We start from the raw sequence: 17690 nt of genomic DNA on the forward strand, positions 1-17690 counted from the left end.
CATTTAATGAATTGGCTGATATACATGTTTCTATGGACGAGCTGCCACTTCTCATTACGGAGCTAAATCTGTGTGTGTGTGTGTGTGTGTGTGTGTGTGTGTGTGTGTGTGTGTGTGTGTGTGTGTGTGTGTGTGTGCGTGCGTGCGTGCGTGCGTGCGTGCGTGTGTGCGTGTGCGTGTGTGTGTGTGTGTGTGTGTGTGCGTGTGCGTGTGTGTGCACTGCATACTGTAGTTCTTTGCACTTTGTCTTTTTCATAGTTCTATTTCACCCCTTCTAACTACGGTGATAATCACCTGGATAGCTTATCGTACACATGCACACACATGCCGTGACCTACAACAAATTAATGAAGGGAACATATGGCTTAGCATTTCATATAAACATTGTTCCCTTTCCCTTTCTTGCCTCATATACGTCTCACATCTTGGAGCTGCATCTGGAAGCTGCTTGTAGTCTGACAGTGAACCAACAGTTAAATCTAGCCTCAAGTGCATCCATAAATGAATGATCCTTTGCCCATCTGTGGATACACAGATGATCCAACAAATTTTAATTGAAAAACTCAATTGTTACATGCATATTCCTGAAGCACCTAGTGCAGATACACTGTAAATCATATGGTTTATTTATTTGTTGCTTGCACTGTAATGATTGCTGAATCTTAAATTATTAACCACTCTGTGATGGAAATGATCTTAACCTTGCTCCTGACAGTGGGACACCTGGTGTAGTACTGTATTATGGGTGGCTCTCTGCCAGTCTGGTTTATGGACAGCCACAAGTGTGCTTGGCATAATCTGCACTGCCTAAAAGCACAGGATTTAAAAACTAGACAACAGCACAGTACATGAGCCATATGGCACCCTCAGAATGCCACAGCCTAGTTTGTTGGCTATAGACCCCAGCCAAGCACTGGACCATTAATAGTATTGTTAAGCCCATTCTTAAAGGACTGGAGCTGCTGGCAGGAAACTACAGCTGAAAATATTACTTGCCGGACAGCAGCTACATAATACAACTGGGTCCTGATGATACGTTCTAGTCCAGAAAGACGGTGAACTGGTTCATAAAACCTATCAGATGCTATTATTCCTGTATAGCCCTAGATTGGTTCTTGTCAGTGGATCTATGTGATGCATATTTTTACATTCCCAGCTCTAGAGAGCATTGATAGAATATAATGTATAGCTGTAGTATGTATCAAACAACAAAACAATTGGCCTTGCTGTTTCAATAACCTTAGACATTGGAAAAAGAAAGTACAACTTCCTTTAATCCTATGTTTTTATTTACCAGGACTAAATAACAATTGTGTTGTTTTCATCCTTTTCTATTTTAAAAATTTTATTAAAAAATAGAACCATGTAGAACATTTAGAACCACCTTTAGCAAAAATAACTGTAAGTAAAGATTTTCTATATAAATTTTGTTTCTCTCACCTCATTTAGGACAATGCATCTGAAAGGGATCAGGGGTCGGGACCATTCCAACACTGATTTTTTTTCTTCTTTAGCCAATCATTTTGTTCATTTATGTTTTGTCAGTTCTGTAGAAGTATATTGTAAACTAGGATATCTATGACTTTTACATCTACACTTACTAATTTATTAGAAGTAAGGCACACTGAAGTCCAAGTTAAGGTTCAGTGTGTACAGGAGCTGAAAGTAATACAAATGTCACAAAACCTTTGAATCAGGTAAATGAATAAACACAAGGCAAATGCAAATCTGTTATACTTAATTTATTTCATGTTAACAATATGTCATACACGAGTCAGTGTATGTCGTATATACAGTAGTGTATGTTGTATATGCTGAGTGCTTATGTTTTTCATGTACTCCACTCATTGTTTAGCTTTATTGTGACAACAGTAGTTCTATCTGAAGAGTTGGAAAGTAGGTCTGTACATGCTGAGTGCCACGTTGCGTTCCAATCTGTAAACAGAACCATCTGAAATGGGGCAAACTGTCAAAGAACATGAAATGTTTTCTACGTATAAAAGGTTTCCATTAGACAAGTTGAAAGTTCTCTCAGAAAGGTTATTTGCTGTTTCTGTAAATATGACATTCAAAAGAAAATTTTAATTCTGAGCGGTTCTCAGTAATATAGAACATATGGGAATGAACAATGTCACAATTAATTGTGTATCCTAAAGTCTATTTCAGCAAAATTCAACTTTAGAACTTTACTTTAGAAACTACCTTCAAAAATCTTGCATAAAAGCAGAAGTGTCAGGAACATTACCCTTATGTTTTAAAGTTGATGCTATTAGGTAGAATGATCTTATGGAATCTTAGTTTCCATGTATTTTATATGTCCTACGGGGGTCCTAGAAGTCTGTATCCCTGCGGAGAGACATCTCATTATTACAAACATGAAAGTGCCAGGGTCAATCTCACACACCTGCAACTAATTGTAACACAATGTGAATGCCTGTATATTCAGTAGGAAATACATTCAGTGTGGTAAACTGCTTTAACTTTGATCTTTGAGGACCATATAAAATGTGCCTCATTCAGTAGAATTCCCTCCTTTTTTTACAGCATGGAAAGCTGTTAAGGCAGTTGAACACGCTGGGTCTACTGCACATGACCTAATAGTAAATCCCAAATGTTTCTTAAAGAGCAGTAGCACTACAGTAGCATAAAAAACAAAATCATGATTTGTCCCTTGAATTTTCCACCCTGAATGTGAAATTTCAATATACGAATCCTATGTGAAATACAGATCTGTATCTAAAACCTTTTAGGGAAAAATAACAAACAAACAAACATACCATGAGTTTCATAAGTAAATTAAAGTAATAATATGTTTGATTTTATTGTAACACTATATATTTCTATATCTACTATATGTAAATGTACTTGTATATATACTTACATATTTACTATATATTTACATATATAACTATATATTGTATTTAATATTTAATAATACGTTCCCATTGGTCCTTAGAGAAAACATTCTAGATCCATGCATAGCACACCATGTCACCCCACAGATTTTTAGAGTGATTCAGGTATGGCTAGTTAATTTAAAAACAATGTTTATTTTTGATGCATTCTTTGGGTCACTGTCATTCTCAAAGGTAAAATACCTGAAGGTTTTGCACTGGTATGTGTAATTATCCGTGATTTCCTGCACATTAAGAAAATATCTGCCTTAAGAAAAGTAGCCCTAAAGCTTGATTCTGCCACCACTATGCTGAACCGGTACTGGTGTTCTTTTAATATAAAATGAAATGATTTATTGTTGCTGTATGTCTCTTGGCAGCTTCCCACGTATTTTTTTGTCTTGTCCCTTCATAAATTTCGAACGGACGTCCTGTTCTCTGTGATCCCATTGTGGTGCTCCATTTTCATGATGATAAGTTGATTTATCAGACTATCATAAAAATGATTTTTTTGATGATAGTCTTTACCATGTATCATGGTTTAGATTGACATCTTTCAACAAGTGAAATCCAAGAGTACTTTGTTAGCACTCTGTGGACCATGGTTTCAGCAATTGGACAAATCCAAGATGATGTGAAGAAAATCTTATAGGAACAGTTGAACATCTAAGGTTTAATCAAAGTAATGTATCAGTGACATTATGTATGCTCCAATGTGATTGGTTCATTCATTTTATATCCTTTGTAGATCTATGCCAGATGAATAATAAAGTTCACTAAGTTGTCTGTGTACTACATGGCACAAATTGGAGAAAGTATACAAGTGTAGAAAGCAGAAAAGTGTTGCATTCTTTCTGAATATGGTACACTGAATAATTTCATGTACAGATGCTTAGGAAAAGTCTCATAAGGTATTTAATACTAACTAATTAAAGAAACGTGGTGAATTTATATGTGGTGACAGCTGTTAACATTTCTGGAAGGCAATAAAACTAATTAGCATTATCTTCTATTTCTTTCAGGTTTTCCCATTAGGGTCGCCACAGCGAATCATCTGTTTCCACCTAACTCTATCCTAAATGAATTTCCTTCAAGTCCTCATTTAGCACATCCATATATCTCCTCTTTGGCCTTCCTCTTGACCTCTTACCTGGCAGCTCCATCTCCAACATCCTTCTACAAATATAACCACTCTCCCTCTTCTGTACATGTCCAAACCATCTCAATCTAGCCTCTCTGACCTTGTCCCCAAAACAGACAACCTGAGCTGTCCCTCTGACGTGCTCGTTCCTAATCCTGTCCATCCTCATCACTCCTAAAGAAAACCTCAAAACCTCCATCTCTGCCTCATGTCTTTTCCTCACTGCTACAATCTCACTGCTCATAGTTGCTCTCACTTTTCCTTTGATTTTTGCTGACACTCTTCTGTCACACAACAGTTCTGGCACTTTTCTCCACCCTCTCCAATTCACCTCTACTCACCTCTTCACCTCTTTAGCACACTCCTCATCATACTGGATTGTTGACCTAAAATACTTGAACTCCTGCACCTTCCTGACCTACAGTAAGCCCTCACTAACCTCACTGTTCTATTTCTTAGTCTTCGTAGTCTTACTACGAATGACTTTCATTCCTCTTCTTTCCAAAGCAGACCCCCACCTTTCCAGGTGTTCCTGTGTGACTTCATCTGTCAACCTATCCATCACCATAGCAAACAAGAAGGGACTTAAAGCTGATCCTTCATGTAGCCCCACTTCCTCCTTGAACTCTTCTGTCTGAACTACAGCAAATCTCACTGCTGTCATACTTCTCTCATAGATATCCTGAACTACTCTGACATACTTCTCGGACACTCCTGACATCCTCCTACAGTTCCATAGCTCCTCTCTAGGCTCCCTAGTTCTAGGTCATAAATCCACAAAGACACGGTGCAGCTCCATCTGACCATCTCTGTACTTCTCCATTTACATTTTCAGAACAAAAATTGCATAAGTAGAGCTCTTTCTGGGCATGAAGCCATACTGCTGCTTGCAATTATATCTTCCTTTCTTAGCCTAACTTCATCAAATTTATACATCTGTTCTTGCTACAATTCTGTCACCCTTGTTTTTAAAGACTGGCACTAGAACACTTCTCCTCCATTCCTCAGGCATCTTCTCACTCTATAAAAATCCTGTTGAACAATCTAGATAAAAACTCTGCTGCTGTCTCTCCTAGACACTTCCACACCTCTACAGGTACGTCATCTGGACCAACAGTCTTTCCTATCTTGATTCACCTCAGAGACATGCTTACCTCATCTTTTCTAATATTTCATATTTCTTGCTCTACAATATTCCTCTACTCAGCTTTCTCTCCCTCTTGTTTTCCTCATTCATCAGCTTCTCAAATACTCCTTACAACTCATCGTCTGCTTTCTGTTTGGCCTTTGTCACATCCTTCTTCACCCTGCACTGCGATTCCTTTTAATCCTGTCTACTTTCTGGATGCTGTCCTGTACTTTCTTGCTTCACCACCATGTTTCCTTATCTTCTTTTTCTACCTGTCTCCCTAATCACTTCTGCTGTAATTTCCCAGTCACCTGGAAGCTCTTCCTGACCACCCAAAGCCTGCTTCTATCTGAATTCATAGTTTTTAAACTTTCCCCACTTTGGCTTCTATTTTATCTTCCCTCTCCTATTCTTCCTGAGCCTCAGAGACCTCCTACACATCACAATCCAATGCTGTCTATATACTATACACTCTCTCCTACAACCAGTTTGTAGTCACTAATCTCACTCTGATTGCCTAGTCTTTATTGAATGTAATCTACCTGTGTACTCCTACCTCCACTCTTATATGCAACTCTATGTTCCTCTCTCTTCTGGAAATAAGTGTTAACTATAGCCATTTCCATCTGCTTAGCAAAGTCCACCATCATCTATCCTTCTAGTTACCTTTCCTTAACACAAATCCTGCCAATCACCTCATCATCTCCTATGTTCCTCCCACCAAAATGCCCATTGTCTCTACTATCACTACTCTCTCCCATTTAGGAATACTCTCCATGACCTCATCTAACTCACTTTAGAATCTCTCCCTCTTCTAACTCACAGCCTACTTGTGGAGCATAACCAATGACGACATTCAACATTACCCCTTCATTTTCTAACTTCAAACTGATATGACACTCTGCCTGACATTCTTTTCACCTCTAAAACATTCCTTGCAAACACATCCTTTAGGATCACTCCTACCCCATTTCCATTCCTATCTACACCATAATAAAACAGTTTGTATCCCCCTCCAATACTATGTACTTTGCTCCGCTTCCACCTGATCTCCTGTACACACAGTATATCTACCGTCCTTATCTTCATCATGTCTGATAGCCCTCTACCTTTCCGTCATAAACATTAAGAGTAGCTATTCTCAAACCTACACTGTGATCGACATACACTTCTGCCTTTCCTCTTCTCTTTCTGCCTACAAACAATTCTTCCTCCTCTCCATTCTTGACCAGTAGCACAATATACCCTGTAGGTCGAAAATGCCAGTGGTGGTCTTTGTTAACCCGGGCCTTGACTGATTTAGTATGGCATTCACACTGACGACTCGCATGTGTAAATTTAGCAGATTTTACGCCGGATGCCCTTCCTGACACAACTTTCTCCATTTGTCCGGGCTTGGGACTGGAACAGAAATCACTGGCTTACAAGCCCTGTGGCTAGATTAAACTCAATTGGCATAGTACATAATTAAAACTGATTTTTATGTGTAAGTAAATGTTATCTGTTGAAAACACTAATAATTTGTCAAATTTATGTATAATTACAGAACAGTAATTTTAAAAATTTAAATGGTTTCATGTGTTTACTTCCCTTCTTATGGCACAATGTCAGTGGAAAAATGGCAATGGACCATTACAGTATAGTCAGAAAGAAACATAAACTATTATTGACCACACCACAACAAACATATATGTAATTTTACAAAACACCTTCACAAATGATGTTGGACATTTTAATTACTGGCCACTTACTCCTCACCAAAGATTCCCCAATACCACTGATCCTTATTTGATTCTTTATTTAACTTTAATAGGTGAGGGGCATACAATGAGAGTCTACCTTTTACATATAGTATGATACTTAAAACCCCTTCAAGTTTCTTAAATGTTAGCTGTGTAGCAAGACAGCTGAATAGCAATGAATGAATATAACAAAATATATGCTTGGTTTGCAGGGGCTGTTTCATGCAGTGTTTGCCACTGTTGGATAGGTAGCAAGTTAACATTGCATAAAGTACCTAAGGTCCCAAAATAATTTGAAACCTGATGAGTGCATAATGTTTTTTTTTTCTTTACAAAATGCAATTTCCTGCGGAGTGTTGATGAGGGGAAAATAAGCTGTTCACCACAACAGGAAGAAAGGCTTATGAATTCATAATGTCCGCTCATAAAAGCTTTCTTTAAAATCCTTATTGTGCTACAGTGTGTACAATGTGCAAAAGAAGTAGCTTGCAAAACAGATCAACTTGATCAAAAAGGATTATGATACAGTCCAATACCAAGAAGTAATATTATTAAGTTCAAATTACTGACTGTATTTTATATGTTACATTCATGTTTTCACAATATACTCTGTAGAATTAAGTTAAATATGTCTCATATAATTTTTTTTCACTGTTTGTTAGTTACAGGTGGACCATATGAAGGAATTGGGTGTACACAAAATAACCCCTTACTTGCATATTTTCATTGTTGTTAATCAGCCCAGATGGGATTGGTGTCCACATTTAGTTTCTTAAGGTTTGTCAAATATAAAGGGTTTTCTACAAAAAACAAACAAACAAAAAACAATAAAATGTGCTTATATGATGAAGTAAAGGTTTACTGATAAGTCAAAGCTCCAGTGGAGTCATTTTTAATATGGTTTAAATACTGTTTAAAAATTCTGATAAGGATTTATCGTGCTATTTAATAAATGTATTCATGAACAATGTTGCGTTATTTTCCATAGCCAAATAATTTTATGCAAAAGGATAAAAGTTTGTCAATCTAGGTGGTGGTCACTGGTCATATAGCTTTAGTCCAACGCAATCCTGCTCACCAAACTTTTACTGGCTACCAAACGTGTAAGTGGGAAATCTATGCATTTGCAATGAACAATTTCTTTAAAGGGTGGCTTAGTGGTTAGCACGTTTTCCTCACACCTCCAGGGTTGGGGGTTCGATTCCCACCTCCGCCTTGTGTGTGTGGAGTTTGCATGTTCAAACATGCATGGTAGGTTGATTGGCATCTATGGAAAATTGTCTGTAGTGTGTGATTGTGTGTGTGAATGAGAGTGTGTGTGTGTGCCCTGCGATGGGTTGGCACTCTGTCCAGGGTGTATCCTGCCTTGTATGTATGCTCAGCATGGCATACACAGCAAAATACCCCCTGTTAAATACATATTTAGTGGTTGCTGCTTGTTTTAATGAACATTTCAACGAAATTGAAAATAATGAAACAAACCTTTTCCTGCATAAGATTCCTACAGATTCATTCTATAATTTAATGATAACGTTCTAAATGTAGGTGAAAGAAAAACAAGCAACTTGCGTCCTCACGTTGTCAGGTTGTTCCCATATTCTGCGCATGATCCATGTCACAAATGTGCTTTGGAACTTGTCCAGAAACTTAAAAATCCAGCCCCTCCCTGCAAACTGTAGCCCACACAGGTTCTCCAAAGAAAGGTACACTAGTTCTTATGAGAGGCTCCACGAGATGTAAGGCTTTAAATCATCATTTCAATGCGCCGCCTAAAAAAAATACGAGTTCTTTTTTCGCTTTGAGTTCATTTTTTTTAAAGCACCCAGAAGGGGACACTTTTGAAAACACCTATGATTAAAATGAGAAAGTTACTTTTTAGAGCGTTTGTGCTTCTGTCATTTGGCTGTGTTTTTCAGGCTGTTCACGGTGAACCGCGCCCTGGGTCCAGGGAAATAGCACGCGCGCACCCGGGAAGTGCCTCGCGCCTGGCGATACGATGGACCGGTAACGGGCGCGTGTTTAACCTACTGAGTCACGGCTCTGAATATATACCGTCGCGCCGAAGAGGGAATGTGGACCTGAACAGACCGGCGCTGGTGATCCGGGAATCGAACGAGACCGTGGCGGGTGGCCTGGGAGTGCGCACAGAACCCACGCACACAGATAACGGAGACGTGATGATGGCAGATAACCCGTACGACCCTTATAAGTCCATTCGCAACGACCTCTATAACCCGTATTACAACTATTACGACTCTTACTACCAGCCGCGCTACAGGCACAGAGTTAGGCATGGCTATGGGACGAGATTTTTCCAGAATGGTAAGAAAATATCCGAGTTTACGTTCACGTGCTCACGTGCAATTGTTTGAAAACCGTAGCTTTATGATGCGCTTACGATGCAGCTATCAACAGGTCTTCCAGATCTGATTCCTGACGCGTATTATGTGCAAACCTCCACTTATATACAGAGGGTGCCAATGTACAACCTTAGATGCGCGGCTGAGGAACACTGCTTGACAAGGTTGGGAATATATTTATCCACTGTAATCTTTCTGTCTGTCTGCATGTCTGTCTGTCGGTCTTTTAAAAACCTACTAATGTGTCGACAGCTCAGCTGCGAACGCGCGGGACTACGACACTCGCATCCTACTCAGGTTTCCCCAGCGCGTGAAGAACCAGGGTACTGCTGACTTTCTCCCCAACAAACCACGATACGCGTGGGAATGGCACAGCTGCCACCAGTGAGTAAAAACCATGTTAAGGGTTAGGTCAGAAACAAAACAAAAGAACAGACTACCTACAGTAAATACATCTTACTAAATATACTATACAGAGAGAGAGAGAGAGAGAGAGAGAGAGAGAGAGAGAGAGAGAGAGAGAGAGAGAGAGAAGCAGTCTGTATACATAAAATAAGTAGTCTGCAATCTTTTCAGTTAGGTGGTGCTGGTTGTATTTTTTCAAAATTAAGCAGTCATGGTGCAGTGTCTTCTATCTAGTACTTCTAGGTCTTCTCTTCAGGTTGCACTATTCAATTAGTCATTTAAAGTCACTATTTCATATGATACATTATATTCATATTTCTGTTTGAATAAAAATGGGTGAAAATGACTTTTATGGTGTTGGTAAAATAGACTATTATTTAAACATTCTTTGCATAGCAATACTTAAGGGAAACTTTGTTGTGCATTTGGATCCACCCCAAATTTTTCTTTTCTATCACTTCTACCCAAGACACTACCACAGCATGGATGAGTTTTGCCATTATGATCTCCTGGATGCCTCTACCCAGAGTAAAGTAGCTGAAGGCCATAAAGCCAGTTTCTGTCTGGAGGATACCTCCTGTGACCCTGGCTACCATAGACGTTATGCTTGCACTTCACATACTCAGGTGTATGATTTCCCCAATATTCCATTGTTAAACACTGAAGCGATTGCTTTGTGACAATATAGTGTGAAAATCTGTGTGATAAATGCCTTTTTCCATAAACACACCTCTGTGCTTGAAGTTTTCCCAACTCAAGAGAAAATATTATCTGAAGTGTTGCTTTATTATACAATATATTTTTTGTTATATAGGGCTTGAGCCCAGGATGTTATGACACGTACAACGCAGACATTGACTGTCAGTGGATTGACATTACTGATGTCAAACCTGGAAAATACATTCTCAAGGTTAGATTTCACATGTATTAATTTTGGATCAATGTGTGTGCATTGTTATATAAGCGGTAGAAAATGAGTGAGTGAGTGAGTGAGTGAGAGTGTGTGTGCATTATCTAAATATTCTGATGGTTATGTATATTATTGTATTATTGATATTATGTGGTTGTGTTGCAGATAACTGTGAATCCAAGCTTCCAGGTTCCAGAGTCAGACTTTACTAATAACATAATGCGCTGTGACATTCAGTATACAGGCAATAATGTACATACATCTGGGTGCAGTATATCTCAGTAAGTCATCCATATATTTATAAAAACATGTTTCTTTTTAATTTTCTTTGGTGTTTTATCAAACACCAAATAATAAATGAGACCAAATATCACAACTTGCTTTAAGTTCTTGTTATTAATGTAAATTCTTAATGAAATGTACTGAACAAATTACTAAAATGTTATTGATTGTGCCAAATATGTGGCAGTCTGGAAGAATGGTGAAATTTGGTAACACTAAACATACTATAGTTATATAGAAATTAACCAGAAGCTAAGCTACTGTATAAGCTAAGCTAGTAGCAAAGGGAAAATAATAAGCAAATTGTTATAATATCAGTAATGAGATAAGAATGAGAAAGCCATCAGCAAGGTTTGTTATCAAGTAAAGTAATTGCAAACTCAAATTTCACCCATTTTCTTTAGCCAAATCAACACTACCTTTGATACAGCTTTCATATACTACCTTTTATATGTAGCATTCAGAAGGAATTAAGAAAATCTGAGAGAAAATGGAAGGAATCACAACTCAACGCAGATCTCCAAATTACAAAATCTCATATGAAGTGACTTCTGCTAAGACTGCCTTTTACAAGAAAAAGCTGGAAACATCTGCACAAGATCCTTGCAGGCTGCCCGACATTTTTTTTCACTACTCTGACTGTTCAAGACTTTGCTAGCTTTTATGATGAGAAGATTAAAAAAATCTGCCAGACCTTCATTTCTACACTAACTCTGATACTACACACACAGGGTCCCCCTTCAAGAGCACATCTTTCTAATCTTGCAACAGAAGAGATGCAGGCAAGTTATCTTGTCAAGCAATCTTTCTACTTGCCCACTGGATCCAATCACTTCCACGGTGCTCCATCTCAGCTAGCAAGACCTCCTGTTCTTCATCACTACTGTCATCAATGTTTCTGTAACATCTGGCCATGTACCAACATTCAAGAGAGCAAGGTCTATTCCCATCATGCAGGTGGCTCTCAACTTATCCTCTACTTTTCTTTGTAAGACACTTCTATTTCTGCTCAGTTTGCAGCATGTCTGGCATAATGTATGGCAACTCGCGAGCTGAACTTAATCCCAGCAAAATCTAACCATGCCAGGTGATTGAATTCCCATGCCAAGATCTTGTAATATCAATGATTTTACCTTTGTACTGCACACAACCTTTGCCTAACCATGAACCGACATGGTAATGTCGATTTTCTCTTTTACAACATCAGAAAGCTTCATTTATTTCTATCCACACAGACTACTCAGGTGCTTGTTAAATCCCTGCTCATACATTTTGTGCCTGACAGATCTGCCTCTCACACTAGTTCCATTGCTATGCTCCCTCTACTCCCGTAGCTGATTTCATAAAGACTCAGAAGTCATTGCAGATCTAGAGACTGCCACTGGGTTTCTAATCTACAATAAACTACTGTTGCCTGCCTGCAAAGCCGAAAACTGTCTGTACCTCAGAACACATCCCACCATACTTCTTCTAATTCTCTTAGTACAGCTCCTTTCTTGTACCATCTCTCCTCCTTCCTATACCTCCCTCATGTGGAACAGGTGGTCTGTCTATGTGGCAGAGTGTATGTAATGTACATAAAGGCTCAGTGTGGTCATGAGATATTGTATACATTTAAAGTACCTGGCAGTAGCACTTACTATACTCAGAGCAACTCACATTTATACAACTACTGTAAGCTATTAATGGCCTTACTCAAGGGCACAGCAGTGGCAGCTTGGTGTACCTGGAATTTGAACTTATAACCCTCAGACCAGTAGCTCAGTGTCTTAAACATTTCTTGCATTTCTAGGCTGCTGAAAAGTTTGGCCACTATGTGAAGCCCAAAGGGAGAACCCAGTACTGTCTGTGTCTTCTTGAGGTGGAAAATGCCATTTAAAATTTGGCATTTCATGTTGGGTACAGTGTAGACTCTACACTGTAGAGCATAAGTGAGCTATCTCTGAGCGCTCCACTAAGTCATCAACCCAAGGAAGGGGTTTGCTGTCAAAGAGCTGTTGGAGACGCAGAAGTCATTGCAGATCTATAGACTGCCACTGGGTTTCTAAACCACAAGAATGGGAAAAGACCATGAGTAAAACCCTAGAGACCAAAGTAAACCCTAGCAAGCCTGTATTATAGGCTTAATCCATTTGTTTGTAGATTGATATGGTATAATTGGGTGTTTTTTCACTTATCTGGTTGGCAGTAAGATTGATGTGGCTCTGCAACTGTCACAAAAATGGTGGATTGGAAACGTGAAAGTTTTTCTTCACAAGCCTACATGCCAAGATCAGGAAGTTTTGGGCCTCCTACTAAAGAGAAGTTATATGGGGAGAATCCCACGAAGACTTGAAAAATTTGCCTGAGCTTTTCTGAGTTTGCACCACGCATGCTGCTGGATATTCTGAGGGATGCTGCAGTGATTGCTGCCATTGTTGAAATCCCACTGGAGATGTTTGAAATGTTCTACATTTGTTAGCACAAAAAAATCTATTATACAAGCACACAATTAAAAGCCACATTGTAGATATCTTTTGGCTTTTTCTATTTTCCTGACTGTCAGGTTGTAGTTTTGTGGATAATTATACACTGATGTTGGTAAGAAATAACCTACCTACTCACACCATTCATTTTTACCAACAAAAACCACTTAACATATAACCCGCCATAGACATGACCGCAAAACTTGTATGCACAAACATCCGGGGAGTGCATGAAGGCATGTTAGTGAATTACTGTTAGTGATGGTAGAGACTAGATAGACCACTGTGGCCAGGAGATTGTTTTTTTTTGTCAAAATGTCAATGTGTGTTTTATGTGAGATTATAGTGTTTTTTGTATACTCCAGCATAACATAATATACCAGGCACACTTGCCATGGTATATTAGGTAAAGCGACATCCTTGGCCTTATGTCCATTTCATTATGATACAAAGTGTGATCAAAGCTTGACATTTTCTGTGTCAGGGAATCACACATATATAGAAACCTTTTTGACAGTTTTATACAAAGTAACCCAACATAATCGTTGCAGAAAGCGTAGTCAAGTAAAGACGAATAGTTATATGTTGTTGTGGTGAAATGTGAACTCACTATAAGATTTATTCGAATTCAGCCACATTGATGTCTGACATGTTTTTCTATATGTCCTATAATTTATGTAAAAAAAGTTTCACAACTTGCATATACTTTCTTTTAGATACTGATACTGCAGAGCATCATCGTCAAACCCCAAAATTCAGTTGTTAAGGAAGAAAAACACATCACTTACCGCAAGAACAAGCGCAGATTACTGATATGGAAGTCCAAAGGCCATATGGTGATATGTTGCATATGAAGATTCATAGGATGATGCCATTTTTACAATTATATTATTTTTATACATCAAAATGTATGTAAAGGCAACTATAGTAAGATAATCTTAGGGTCTTGTAGGGGCAACCTATAAAGTTCTAAAACCTATTAAAGAACAACTCATTTAAGTAGCAAAGATTAGCCAAATAACCCTTGAGAAAACTTTTTTAAAAAGGGAAGTTTTATATTAATTTAGCAAATGTTTTAACACAATATAACATATGCATAATATAAATAAAATAACATAAAAGTGAATCAGAATTTGAGTGTGAGAATCTAAAAATTATATTCTGGCCTTAGTTTATACATCTCATTGTTGTAGATAAGAGGAAAAGATGGTGAAACATCTTATTTTTATTAGTAGTATTATGTTATTTATCTCCACAAATATCATGTTTAATTTGTTTTGTAATATAAAACTCATTTTGGCTAGATATCCATTAGTACTATACTGGAATACTAAATGTCCTACATGAATACCTAAGTTATAAATCTATTTTTTGTTTTTCTCTTCATGAATATTTCACAACTGTGCTATTTGATCAAGTGTATTGCCAATATTACTTTCAGTAGTTCAGTAGGGCTACAGTAGTTTACCAGTTATTAATATTATGAGTAACTAAGATATTTATTTACATGTATTACATATATGCAGAAACACTAAATAGGTTGAAAAACAGGGTGAAATTTTTTGAATTTGAATAAAATCTTAATATTACATTTGAATTGTGTTATATTAATTTAAGTTAAAGCAGATCATAACGTGTGTTGTTTTGGTTCTATGTTAAACTGTATTTAGAAATATACAATCACTATAGGTTTAAAATGCAAATGTTTATATTGTATAAATGATTCACAAGTTGTTTTATACATAGTTCTCACATTTCAGAGAACCAAAAGTAATGAATTGAACGTAATCTTTATTTAGGCAATAACTGCCTCAAAATATATGCTTATAAGACATGTTTTAATATGGTTAAATATGTTTAGGTTGATATTGCTATATGCATCAGGACTGTTATTTTATTTTTGATTGAGTAATATAACCATAGAAACATATTTCCTTCACATACCTGTGAATTTCTGACACTATGGCACCTGTGGAATATAGCTATATTAATGCATTAAAAATTATCTGCCTTTAAGGAATCTATTAGGTAGTATCCTCTGAGGAATACACTTTTATTCTTTAGTTTTCATCTGCCAGAAAGCATTCAGTTGGACTATAATCTATAGGAACTTTTCATTAGTTTGTCTTAGAAGCATAAAACAGTAATAGCATATCTTTCTTATAAACCTATTCTACTGTGTATCTGTCTTGCAGACACTGACAATAATCAGCCTCTAAGGCTAAATACTAATATTAACATAATCTTTTTTTTTTCTTTTTTTTTATCTAATTGCATGCCTTCAGTATCTGCTTTATATGCAGTGCTTGAAGTGGAAAAATATGGGACATTAATTTGTTGACACAAGATTTTTTGGATGTGTAAAACATTATGTAAAATGTTGACATTGTACAATCTATACTCAGTGTAAAACAGCATTTTTCTTTGAAGCGGTATGAAGTTTAGAACTTGACAAAAGTATTTTTAAATATGAACTTTGTATATTTGAATTATATATGCATCACATTAAACAAAATGCATTTCTTTCTCTGTGGTGTATTTTAATGTGCATTAAATTATTATTTTTAATCTATTTTCCTTCTGTATTTTGAATTAGATATTAATAAGATTTTGCATTTGAAACTTTTTTTTAAGAAAATTGCATTCTACAATGAGGGGAAATAAGTATTCAGATGTTTATATTCAGATAATTTGGCTTTTGTTATTTTTAAAATTTTTACACACATCCACTTTAAATGTGTGCACTTTTGTATTCTTTGATTTCACAATTTGAAAAATTTAGCAAAAATCTATGACATAGAAAGTATGGAATAAGCATAAAAACATATTTAACAAAAAAATTGTTTTGGAAACAAGTTTTCAAAAGCTGAAAATGAGTAACGAAAGATCAGTACTCTGATCTACTGTATGATCAGTACTCTGATCTCTATTGCTAGGCTACTGTTAGCAGTTATAGCTTTGAGATTCCTATAGCAATTAATTAGCATTTGTAGTATTGTGGTTAATTTTGGCCCATTATTTTGCGAAATGACAAAATGTTTCAAGGGTACCTCAGACTGGTTTCCAATTAAAAAAAAAGGGATTTCTGTCAGAAGATCAGCTAGGACATGCAAGGCGTTCCTGAGTTATTTTGATGCTGTATTAAGATAATATTGTGATTTAATTCTTCTCGAATATATCTGTCATGATGAGACAAAAGCGAGTGAGGATCCAAGTGCAGTTTGAACTTTTTATAAGCAAAAACAAGAAACAAACAACAGATAAGCAGACAAAAACAGGGCAGAACAATGAGCGGAACAGGAACAGAGACATAAACAGACAACATACTACACCAATAACGACGACTAACACCAGGGAAGTGAACAAACAGAGTAGATATAGTGAACAAGAACCGATCACAAGGCGGAGACAATCAAAGACTAAGAAGGGGGGGGGGGGGGGGTTTGAGTGCAATTAATGTCCATGGTAACAAATAAGTGGGCGGGGCCAACAATTAACAGCAGGGAATGACAGCAGACAGAAACAAAGGAAAACACAGACAGTCTCATTACAATGTCACAGTATATTGCTCTATTCATGTTTCCATGTAATGCACTTTTTAGAGAGAAGCAGCTTTCAGCTCCATACTCCAGACTAAGCATAGTGTTCTTCACAGTCATCATATGGAAAACGTGTCTTTCTCCAAAAATGTTATGATTTGTGATTTTTTTTTTCTAGCAGAAGACTATCATATGAAGTGTAGAAACACAGATGATTTTGCAATGCAGTTCATTAGTTATTGTACTCTGTATCAACTTGTCCTGCTGCTTTTATAGGTCATTCTTATCACTTGTCTAAATGTGCATTCTGAATACTTCCTTGGTTGACCTGTCTTAGGTTAACTAGCTGTGATTGTATGAATTTTGAACATGCAAATCTTTGCTAGCTTTGCTAAAAGGGATTATTAACATTTTTACAATGGCCCTGAAGGCTCAACATGATTGCTACATAGTGTGTGAAATCTTTCAATTATTTTTATGCAACAAGTACATATTTTTTTATTTCCAAAAATTACTTTTGTTTCTAAGTAGATTTTTTTTATAGTTATTATTTCTTATGATTTATAATTGGATATAACCAGTGCCATTACATTACTCAACAAAAAGAGAAGTGTCAGAATTCTTCCATGTGCTGGTTATCTTACCAGTTTTAACAAATGTATCATAATATAATATTATATTAGTTTTAAGCATTTGACTAAGCATTTATTTTAAATTTTTGTCTCATTTACTGCTGAGTTTCAAAATCCATCATTTTGAGTTCCAAAATAATAAGTTACAATAGCAGAGCTGATTCCATCATGTTTTCTTATAGTTTAACAGT

The 17690-nt window shown here is 36.9% G+C and overlaps 1 protein-coding gene across 2 annotated transcripts; it reads left to right on the top strand.

Moving 5' to 3' along the window:
• Positions 1 to 8522: 8522 nt before the first annotated feature.
• On the top strand, positions 8523 to 15816 carry LOC113655978 (protein-lysine 6-oxidase). Of its 2 annotated transcripts, XM_047822897.1 has the most exons (8): positions 8523 to 8642; positions 8823 to 9228; positions 9322 to 9430; positions 9519 to 9650; positions 10141 to 10297; positions 10486 to 10581; positions 10747 to 10862; positions 14045 to 15816. In XM_047822897.1, the coding sequence occupies exons 2-8, from the start codon at positions 9084 to 9086 to the stop codon at positions 14049 to 14051; spliced, it is 762 nt and encodes a 253-aa protein (XP_047678853.1). In that variant the 5' UTR covers positions 8523 to 8642; positions 8823 to 9083; the 3' UTR covers positions 14052 to 15816. The 2 variants fall into 2 exon arrangements, with proteins under 2 accessions (XP_047678853.1, XP_027022679.2); XM_027166878.2 differs by having other exon boundaries at positions 8598 to 9228.
• The last annotated feature ends 1874 nt before the right edge of the window (positions 15817 to 17690 follow it).

The sequence above is a fragment of the Tachysurus fulvidraco genome, chromosome 14 (assembly GCF_022655615.1).
Source record: "Tachysurus fulvidraco isolate hzauxx_2018 chromosome 14, HZAU_PFXX_2.0, whole genome shotgun sequence".
In the NCBI taxonomy this organism is placed as follows: Eukaryota; Metazoa; Chordata; class Actinopteri; order Siluriformes; family Bagridae; genus Tachysurus; species Tachysurus fulvidraco.

Bases quoted from the DNA above. Each gene is read 5' to 3' on its own strand.
- LOC113655978 (XM_027166878.2), top strand. From the start codon at position 8,757: ATGATTAAAATGAGAAAGTTACTTTTTAGAGCGTTTGTGCTTCTGTCA. The intron at 9,651-10,140 runs GTGAGTAAAAAC...CTTCTACCCAAG, and splicing joins GAATGGCACAGCTGCCACCA to ACACTACCACAGCATGGATG. The intron at 10,582-10,746 runs GTTAGATTTCAC...GTTGTGTTGCAG, and splicing joins CTGGAAAATACATTCTCAAG to ATAACTGTGAATCCAAGCTT.